At 45.7% G+C, this 10771-nt stretch overlaps 1 protein-coding gene across 1 annotated transcript; it reads right to left on the bottom strand.

The window, feature by feature from the left end:
• Positions 1-2965: 2965 nt before the first annotated feature.
• Positions 2966-9750, bottom strand: slc5a7a (solute carrier family 5 member 7a). Its single transcript, XM_056279023.1, has 8 exons — positions 9567-9750; positions 6695-6808; positions 6287-6442; positions 5758-5906; positions 5373-5516; positions 4941-5094; positions 3925-4142; positions 2966-3637 (listed from the first exon to the last, which is right to left on the bottom strand). Exons 1-8 carry the CDS (start codon positions 9748-9750, stop codon positions 2966-2968), a joined length of 1791 nt encoding a protein of 596 aa, XP_056134998.1.
• Between the last annotated feature and the right edge of the window lie 1021 nt (positions 9751-10771).

Below are 10771 nucleotides of genomic sequence, written 5' to 3'. Positions count from 1 at the left end.
GAGAGAATGCAAGGCAAGGACAAAAAACCCCCAATAATGGCTGAAGTATGAATGACTCCTCGTGTGACATTATGAAAACCTCATGAATGAATGGCTCTGTTCTGGTTGGTGGCTGCCCTGCATGGTCATCCAACACTCCCTTCTCCGTGTCCAAACCTCCAAATAAGTGGATCGACTTTTGGCTGAGGGAGAGTTTTCTGTCATAATTGGCAATTATCATGAGTGCTGTATGCCGTACTCGGTATGAATGGCAATGGCTTGTTCGCCATCTCTCTCTCTCTCTCTCTCTCTCTCTCCATTCTCAGCTCTCGTTATAGGATTGGAGACCAAGGACGCCAGAGAGGACGCGGTGATGGAGGGAGGGAGTGCCGTGAGCCGATGGGGGCATTTGCGTCATTCCTACGCCTTGGCGTTTTACGGCAATGGCGCCAGTTGGCTACACCCTCCCCCCCCCCTGAACCCCGCCCGAATCCATCTTTACTGACCAACACCCAGCTAGCCAGCGAAACCCCTCCCCCATCCTGAACCCCCACCCGCCCACTCGCAGCCCCACCCCGAGTCCCAGACCCAGACGAGCGTACAGCACTTAGGGTAATGTAAATAACCGGAGAGGGCTATTTTAAGACGCTGTCTTTTCACTGCGGCCACGAAGGCGGACAAAGACGCAAGCCAAGCGATTGTAATTTCAGTCACGTTTTCGGCCGTGTTCTCTTTCGCCATCCACCTAGCCACCAGCTGAAGGGCCGAAACCAAGAAGGACAAGCCGGCCTCAAATCTTAGACTGACGGCACATGTTTTTCCTCTCCCCCTCTGAACAAGGACAATTTAAAAAAAGAAATTAAAAAAAAAAAAACACCATTCAGTTATTTTCCGGTTTTAAAATCCGGTGTGCGTTTGCATGTGCATTTAAAACCCACATTAAGATCACAACACGTATTTCTGTTTCGAATTCCAACCAACAAAATGTGGCTGCAGCTAGTGAAGCTGCAGTCAGTATGTCCCGCCATGTTTAGTCCCCCGCGGACGCGGGGCCCGCTCAGCTCCGGCCCCGCCGTGCCGAGGGGTCCGCATCGCGGCTGGAAAACCGCAGGCGGAAGGACACGGAAGCCATCACTCATACCAGCAACACTTAGAAACAAAGCAGATTATAGAAATCCAGCCGGACAGTGATCGATTGAAACCATTACAATAACAATCAATAAAACCCGATTACAAAAAGAAAATCAATCCAGAAAGTTAAAAGTATGACGCTACGTTGTCGGTGTGACGTCAACGCAACGTATAAAATGTGCTGAAATAACTGAGCCATGTTTATTGTTTGATTCTCTATGACGTCAAAAATAAATTAAGGTTTGGACTTATTCAGAATTATCTCATATTGTTTTCACCAGAATAATTTGTAGATCTTTATATTTATATATATATATATATATATATCTTTTTTCATATGTATACAAACACACAGCACAGAGAAAATAAACTGTACACACTGCGACTGACAACACACGAATTCCTCGGTTGGGAAGTGGGAATCGGTTCCCGCAGGTTTTTGCCATCAACAGTTTCTGCTTTGACGTTGCACACAACAAAACGAATCGTACACAAAAACAGCTGTAGATACACACTTCTGGACGATGACAGAGATTACATTCAGATTCAGGTGTTGGTCAGGCGTGGTCTGACTCGCTCTGCGGCTGCGCCTTCCTAGCGGCTCGATTAAGGCATGTGATTACCGGACAAATCTCAAAAAGACGCCGTACTCTGACTCGGTCCACACAGACTCCTGGTACGACTTGAAAATCTAAACTACACCGGACATTACAGAGGACACTAGCTACACTGGCTTGTACAAAGCTTCGACTACCTTCACTACTACGTGTACATGTTCTACTCAGCATGGCATGATACATGGATTGGTTCTTGCTTCACAGTCATATTGTGTTCCCCCCCTTAGAATTAGCAATACACAAGGCAATCAAATACAGGAAAGCGTCTCAAATAAATATATATATATATATATATATATTCGTTGGATTTTGCTTCTGGTCATACAGCCAAGTCTGCCTGACAATCTTTTTGTGTTGCATGTTGCTTTTACGCCACTGGCCAAAAATGTAATACTACAAATATAAATTTTATAATCCTATGTACCCGTGAGCTTAAATTCATTATCACTATAATAAAACTTAAACTTGAATTCCAACATATGCCGACACTTCCCTCCTCCTGCCTGTCTCATCCTCCTTCCCGTATGTACGCATCGTTTAAACATCTCGACTCAAACCTGGCTGACTGTTACTGTACACTGAGGATTGTGTGTTATTGCTTTATCCGACTGGTCTGTCACAGTACAGGCTGTTTTGTCACCTCGTGCATACATACCTGGCATCTCCCCCGTTTGGCAGTCGAGACGGAAAGGGGCGCATCGTTTCTAACGGGACCCTGCGCCCCCTCCCCTTCACCAGATCCTTTCCTATACACCTATTACACGTCTCCCCCGCTGTCTCCGCTCATCCCCGATATGATTTCGTTTCACATGACTCACGATGGAGGAACACAATCTAACTAAATGTCTCAATGTCCCTTGATGGGTTTTTCTTACGTTGTGGTTCTGATCTGATCTAATAAGACAGACGGGCATCTAACTACCTGTGTGTATAACTACTGCGTGTGGCTACGAGTGTGTTCGGGATGTTCTCTATGGCAAGACGGCTGCTTGCCCGTGTGCCTGGACAGTCAGTGAGTTACTGCAGCAGCCCGGCACTGTTAATATCCAGACATGTGATTATTATCCGTGATCCAATATTATCCAACCGGAAGCAGAAGGGATGTGGTACCGTGTAGTCCCAAGGGGTTCGTTTGACTGTAAGATAATGTTTTGTCTGTTATCTGTTACAGGTTCTTGTGGTCGGAGAACCAGACAGAGTAACAAGTTCTCTGCTCACTATCAGCTCACTTTGTTTTCTTATTCGTTGTCGTGGCGGGAGGAGTCTGGGCTCGACTCCTCCTCTTCCTCAACAGTCTCTGTCGGCAGTGTGTCACGGCGTGTGAAGGCAGCCGCCAAGGTCACACTCAGCCGCGGTTTGACAGGCGCCAGCTCCGAAAGCCCAATGTTATTGCCGCGAGCCACAAGCGTCGTCTTGTCCATAATCTCTGCGCTGTGCTTGGACACCACTGCGTCGAGAAAGTCATATTTGTGCGACAGCTTGCCACTCTCAAACAGGTACTTGGCCAGGTAGGAGAACATGACATTACCCAAGAACGAAGCCAGCATGGCGACCGTCTTGAAGGGGAACTTCTGGATGATCACCTTCTCCGTCTCCCCTGTCATGTGATGCACCCTCTTCTCGGTGGTCCAGCCAGGGTAGTAGATGAAAGGGGGAAGCTGCAGATAGGGCTCCCCTCCGCCTATGCGCAGCAACATGCCAAACAAGTAAGCAGCCACCGAACCGTATGTGTTGGTGCCTTTCACAAAGAGCACGCTGAGCAGCTGGGGGAAAATGATGACGTAGACCAGGTCCGAGCTCAGGTACCACAGGCCATAAACTGTCCCGGTTACCAGTGCCATTACTGTTGCCAGACCTCCAAACACAAAGATGGTAATACGCATCACCCAGACAATTTCCCGGTCCGATGCCTGAGATGGGAAAGAGATGGGCAGGAAAAGAATTATGATATATAGGCTACAGACTAAAATCAAACATATGTAAAATTACACATTGTATGCATTTTGATGCCCACCACCATTCATAGTCTCTCTTATCGCTCTCTCTCTCTTTCACAAATGTCCCCGTTAGGATACAAAAACCTGGTATGCACACACACACCCTCTCTCTCCCTCACAGACACACACCGACACACAGTAAAGTATGGAAGATAAGTCCTTAAGATATTTCAAGCATTGAGGCACACATAAGCACTGACCGACTGACGGAAGGCAAGTTGGTAGATGTTTCGGGCGAACATGGAGCTTGCCGAGAGGATGGATGAGTCTGCGGATGACATAACAGCTGCAGACACCGCGCCCAAGCCAAAGAAGGAGACAAATGGCGGGCAAAGGTGCTGAAGCACAATGGGTAAGATCATGTCTGCTTCATCTTTGTCTTTGGGTGGAATGGCACCGTAGGTCGTCTGGTTCCAGTCTGGCCAATGTAAAGACGTCAGACACTTACAATTTTATGACACATTGAAAATTAAACATTGGCTACATCAGTAAAATGACAAATGGTGAGCAGTATACAATTAATACAAAGTAAGTAAATATGTATATTGAAAGGTTGATAACATGACGTATAAATAAAACAAAAAATATTTTCCAAAACCCTTAGGAATAAAAGTCTTTCAAGGGAATTAAATGTCCAGAACACTGACAATTTAAAACTGTATTTAATCTTAAAACCTAAAATTATCAAAATTATGAAATGTGGACACAGGATGCATGGAGGCATGCCATCATATGAAATAATTTATCAATTGCTGCAAAGATAAATTGTAATGATATTACAGTTAGTCATTTTTTATTCATAAATGTAATTATATGTCTTAATTGGAACTGAGCAAACATACTTAGTCTGCGATCAGGGTCTCACCAAAGACTTTGATTCCCTGAAAAATCTGGAGCTCAGACGTCTAATTTGGTCCCTTGCCTCTTCTCTGATGTAATATTTACAGAACTGCTGTGATTATTAAACGAATTGCTGCTTCATTATAGATGAGGCGAACCAGCTGCTATTTACCAGGCTCTCTTAGATCTAAGGGCAACGAGGTTCCACTATGAGGTTACCTCAAAACACAAACACACACAACTTACATCTTCACAATCCTGCACACAAAACATGTTTGCTGATGCACACACGTGCCCATGTTAGCATGCTAGCATAGCATGTTCATGTCTGCACATGTGTATGAGTGTAGCTTAGTGCATGAGTAGGTCTGCTAACCTGTGGAAGCCCCTATGGCTCCGATAAGAACGGAGGGCACGGCCATGACCAGGCAGCCAAAGGCTGCTATAAAAGAGAGGACTTGGGCATAGGTAGCTGAGGAGGCTGACAAAACCCTCTGGAAATACACCTGCCATGGTATTCCCCCAAGCATCTAGAGAACAAATTACTAATTAGCAAATAACATTCCATAAACAAAAGCTCATCAAACAGTCAGATGAAAGGTGTACCGAACATCGTTCAGAAAATTGCTGTAATGCTTAAGCTCTCTCACATTAAGTCATGCTCGATTGACGCAGTTCCTCTGACACTACTACACCCACCGGTGTTACTGATCAACTTCAGAACTTTAAGATCCATAAAACATTGCGCTCAATGGATTATACTGAGAGACAAAACTAATTTACAATGGTTACAGAGTCCTGTACTTACCAGGAGACAGAAATTGTCAATCCAGACCCAGGTATCGCTCTCTTTGACGCTTCCTCTCCAGGGTGCCTGGTACACCTTCTTCACTGCCGTAACAGTAATGTCTGACACTGCCGAGTTGGTCATAGCGAATGGAACACTAATCCACTGTAGCCAGACAAAACACACACACACACACACACAAAGCTGTAGCCCTAATGGTGAACGTATGACTTATGGTCCTGTCTCATTCTCAGTATAGAAAAGGTGTTAGAGTAGAACAGATAGAGGTCCACTCTGTTGCTTGTTGTTCCTATTTTAACTCATATATCACTGACAGCTTCTCAGAAATACTTACTGGAGGACAGCAAATGATGGTAATTACAGTGCGTGATGAGTAGTGACCTACCAGGCCCACAAAGATACAGAAGAGCTGCACCACGTCGGTATAAGCCACGGAGTACAGTCCTCCAACCAAGGTGTAGAAGATAGCAATGAGTGCAGAGATGACCACTGATATCTTGATGTTGATATCCACGATCACACTCAGAGTAGCACCTGAGGTTGTGAACAATTCATTAGTTTAAACAAAACATTATGGACAACCCATACACACACAAACACACATCTACATATACACACACACACACACATACAAATATATATAACTTTGTTTAAAGAAACTCAACAGTAGGGAAAGTGCTCAACAAATGAGCAAAATAATCCAGTGAGTCAAGTAAATTCTTTATGAGATAGTACAAGCCTGTTATGGCATGAAAAAGGCTTGTACTGTCTCATAAAGAATTCACTTGACTCACCTGGATTTTATATACATATATATACATACATACATACATATATAAACACACTCAATTTGCTGTTTACTTGCCCCGACTTTGTCAAGCAACCCCCCCCCCCCCATCGGTCCATGAGCTTACCGAGGGCAGACAATATAGCAGCAGACCAGAAGATCTCACCCATGAGGGCAGGTATAAAGAGCAGGCCACCCATGCGCTTCCCATACAACTGCTGAAATGGGTCCAGCATGGTGACATAACCACGGGAGCGCATGGGCTTGGCGAAAAAAAGACCACCTGCAATGAGGGCAAAGAATGCTTAAAGGTAACATACTGTAAACTACTGATAAGACACGTTAGCCCCTAGCTAACGGGTCTGACCCTTTAGCCGAGCGGTTAGTGGTGTCGCCTTGTGTACAGCCGTATCGAATCCCGCACCGGGCAAGAAAATAACCGGTTACAATACCACTGAGCTCAGGTTTCAACATCTCACATTTGAAATGACACAATAATTGATCTTAAATGAGGTAGGTATGGCGTGTCACTTACCCACAACAAGACTTAATGCATATCCAAATGGAGCTTGTGCCCAGGCCAAGCCATAGCCCGGTAGGTATACATACTCAGCTGTGCCGTTTATGTAACCCCCTCCAACCCAGGTAGCTGAAAACCGACAACAACAAAAAGAAAGTCAAAACCAGCAGAAAATCGCTTAAGGCTCTCGTTAACCTTGTTGGTGTCTGAAGAAAATCTGGTCACTAACAAGAACACACGTACCACAGACGCAAAGCACAATTGTGACCAAAACATTACAGGATCATTGTCTTAAAGGGAAATACCAACTGCTTTGTGTACGTGCAATCAGCACTGACGATGACGTCATCATTGTGTAGTCTTTCCCACGGCGCCTACATGTACCAGAATGCATTGCTGCACGCTAGCGTCTGTATCGTCGTCCATAAATATCCTCTGCGCTAGTGTTGTGAGATGTCATTTCCACCATCAGAAACATAACTTTGTTGAGACAACGAGGATTTTGTATTTTGAGTAGATTTGAGTATTAGAATCCCTGCTAGGCTGTATTTTGATTTTCTGGCCGCCAACTGACGTCACCATACGTCACGATACGTAACTCGGAGGCCGGCTAAACGTTCACTGCCGGACCAGTGACGCAGCAACTACCGGGAACACCCGCCGGTGGGCGATATTATGAACCCTACATAGCCCTCGCCAAAATCCCGTACCCTGTCCCAAATCTCGCGAACGGACGCCGGATTTCCGCTGCGTTGCTAAGGAAACAATCAACTATCAACTCGGTGCGAAGCAAAGCTAACGTCAGCTACCTTCAATTTTGTAATTTTGTATTTTTCGCAATTTTGGACAGCTGGCTGCTTTTGTAATTTTGGACTGCTGGCTGTCAACAACAGAACGGAGGTAAGTAACGTTAGTTGTCTGAAAATGAACATATATCTAATAAATAGACTTTCTCACATTTAAGAAAGCTGATCAGTAAGTTGTTACCTGTGTATAAATGTAAAAGTCATATTACTACAATATAGGAGCTCGTTTTGTTTGTAGTCATGATAAGGGGTGAAGTATCCTATGCTCAAACGTGGAGCAAGCAAAGATTGAGTTAAAAACGTTAATGTTGATTGTGGATAACTTAGACAGGTTAAATTGTGGGTGTACAGCGTTTCCTTGATGAGCGCTAACCCCATAACAACATATTTTCGCGTTGCTACGGTGGCGCACACGTGACAAAGCCAGAAACGGGATTTTGGCGAGGCCTATGTAGGGTTCATAATATCGCCGCCGGCGGGGGTAGAGGCTAGTTCCCATCGATGCAGAGAACGGAAATGGGAGTGGAGAACGGTCAACTGAGCATGCGCGAAATGCCTCTACCACGCCTCCACACGCCCCGCGTAGCATCCAGGCGCTAGGATTCTAGGGAGACCCACCCCTACTCTGCGTCTGATTAGCTAACTTTAACCCTAACCCCGCCCTAACCTTAACCTACCCAAACAACGGAGGCGACGAGTACTTGCGCATGCTCAGTTGACCGTTCTCTGCGTCGATGGGAACTAGCCTCTACCGTGGTTTCCATGCGCTATCCCTGCCGCAGATCGACAGAGATAAGGTTGAAAATCGGTTAATAATCCCTTTAAATCTGCCGTTGGTAAAAGGTCTGGGACTGACTGCACATTTCCTACTGAGTAGCTAACGTTGCATATTATTTACGTCGTATCCTGACCGGATGCTTCACATTGACATCGTATAACAGATGCTTTTGCAGCGGTTCAACAGGGCTAAAGTTAGCTCCAGCGTTTTCAAACGCGTCATCGTGACCGCCATGGTGGTGTTGGTAAATAAGGGTGTACCGCTTTAAGAGCAAGATCTGGGGTCGGACTCTGATTGGTCGGTAGAGAGGGGCGAATGAGGAAGTTGTTGTGTGGCGCGAACGGTATTGGGAGCTCCGCGCAAGTGAAAGAAAATATTATTACTAAGAACTGTGATATATTGGCCCTATGTCAACGTTTTGCGCAGCTGTGAAGAGGGATTAAATGTGTTTCCAAAGAGAGAAGACGGTGTCCTCGCCATTTTCAGACGAAGTGAACTATTGAACTGTGTTGGGTTGTGCTGCGGAGTTTAGCTAGCTAGCTAGCACCAGGCAGTGACGGACAGCGCCGGCGAACTTCGGCCCTGGATCCCAAATAAACTCGGTTCCCCTGCAGCTTCCGGCGAAGGTGGTAAGAAGACGGAGACAGGAAAAGTAACAGTGGGGTGAAACGTTTAAGTGGGATTAAATAACTGCTCAAATCCAATATTTCGACGGCTAATGCGTTGTTGATTTTGCGTTCAAATATGGTTCCGTGCTGCACTTCGGAGACGGCTCCGTTAGCCGCATTAGCATCTGTCTTTAGCTTTTAGCCAGCTAACAGGAAGAGATGCACGCCAGAAACACGTCAAAAGTTGCATCTAAATATTCCTTCGTTTGAGCAGGTTAAGGGTGGGAGGGAACGTCTTACCTACGTCTCGGTCACGGTGTTTCTGTGAAATCCTACCTCCAATGAAACCGCATGGACAATACCAAGCGATAGAATACGAGGGGGAGTGAATTAATAGTGGCGTATATGTTGCCAATTCTGTTGCTAATTAGGATTATAATGCGATTTAAAACAACTTTAAAAATAAAAAAAATACTTACAACAGCATATTTTCGATACGCTCATTCACAAACAGACCCCCCCCCAATCTACACATGGTACGGCCAAACGTGAGACTTCAGAAAACAAATGTATGCTTTCCCATTGATGTTATAATGAAACTTCCAATTAAAGTATATTAACTCTTAGTATGTGGAATGTTGGTCGCATTAAATGGTTTTTTTTATTCACACATACAGTAATGGAAACCAATTTACCTGTCATTGTAAATCCACCGACGAATAATCCAATGTCCCTCCCCCCGACCATAATGGTTTCGCTGCGGTCGGTGCCCTCGGCTTCCCCGGAGTGTTTGTTCTTCCATGCCGCCCAGATCCCCACGAACAGGATGAGCAGATAGAAAACTGCGATGGCCACAAGTCCTTCCACATGAATGGTCATTGTCGATCCCGGTGGACCCGCAACTGGTCTTCCGCTAGGAACGGGATGGCATGGAGACCTGCGTGGGCGCAACCAAAAAAAAAAGCGCAAATATTGGAGCCGAAATTATTTCTTTATCAAACGATCAAATTTCCATCCTTAAATCCTGGATCTCCAATTATGTACTTTAAGCTGAGTTGTGGGGAAGTGTTAAAAATACTGTCTTTGGAGAAAATGGCCTAGCTACACCTTCCATGACAATATTGATCAGTTAGAATCTGGCATCCATCCATCCATAAATGTGGTATAGATCCCTCCAGGCTGGACTTTCTCCTAATCAAATGAACATGGAGGGAATGAAGACAACAGTTTTGTTTTGCATCCACACGGTTGTTTATTTTTGTGTGCATTTTGTTGCGAATTGGGAGTCACGTTATCCCCGTTAAAAAAAGTTTGACCGCGTTTGAGATGACCGCTGCGGACGTGAACGGAGCCTTAGATAATAACCCCAAATGTGCGAGCTTCTCCTCCTCTTCCTCAGTTTCCGATTCCTTCATCAGGTGGCCGGGTTTCTCTCCGGTCACCGACTCGCTCTTGTCGACAATGGAAGCGCGTAAAGATCAAATTGCGCACAAAACGCGTGCATGGCCACAATGGCACCGACAAACATTCATGCAGAGTCTACCCCAAAATACAGCTCCGGTGTCATGGTACCTTACTCGATTGATGGTAATGCGTCCTTATAAATGAAAGAGAAAAAACCGATACTCACCTTAAGTATTTCGAGAGGCATGTACCGGGCGCTTGAGGCAGAGCGCTCCTTGGGCACCGTCCTTATGGAAGTATGAAGGGCTGGGTCTCTGCGCCGCGATGAACCATTAAATAAAAAAGCGTGGAGGAGAGACGTCCCATGTGACTCCGCGCAGCTTTATAAGGGAGCAGGTGCCGTCAGACTGACAGACATGCACGCACGTCAGAGAGAAGTGGACGTCCCTTTGCAGCGCGCGGCTAACGCGCGGCGCACACGTCACCGTGCGCCGGC

Source organism: Lampris incognitus, chromosome 4 (genome assembly GCF_029633865.1).
Source record: "Lampris incognitus isolate fLamInc1 chromosome 4, fLamInc1.hap2, whole genome shotgun sequence".
Classification (NCBI taxonomy): Eukaryota; Metazoa; Chordata; class Actinopteri; order Lampriformes; family Lampridae; genus Lampris; species Lampris incognitus.
Note: the sequence above shows the minus strand (reverse complement) of the source record. Positions and strands in the feature narration are given on the sequence as shown.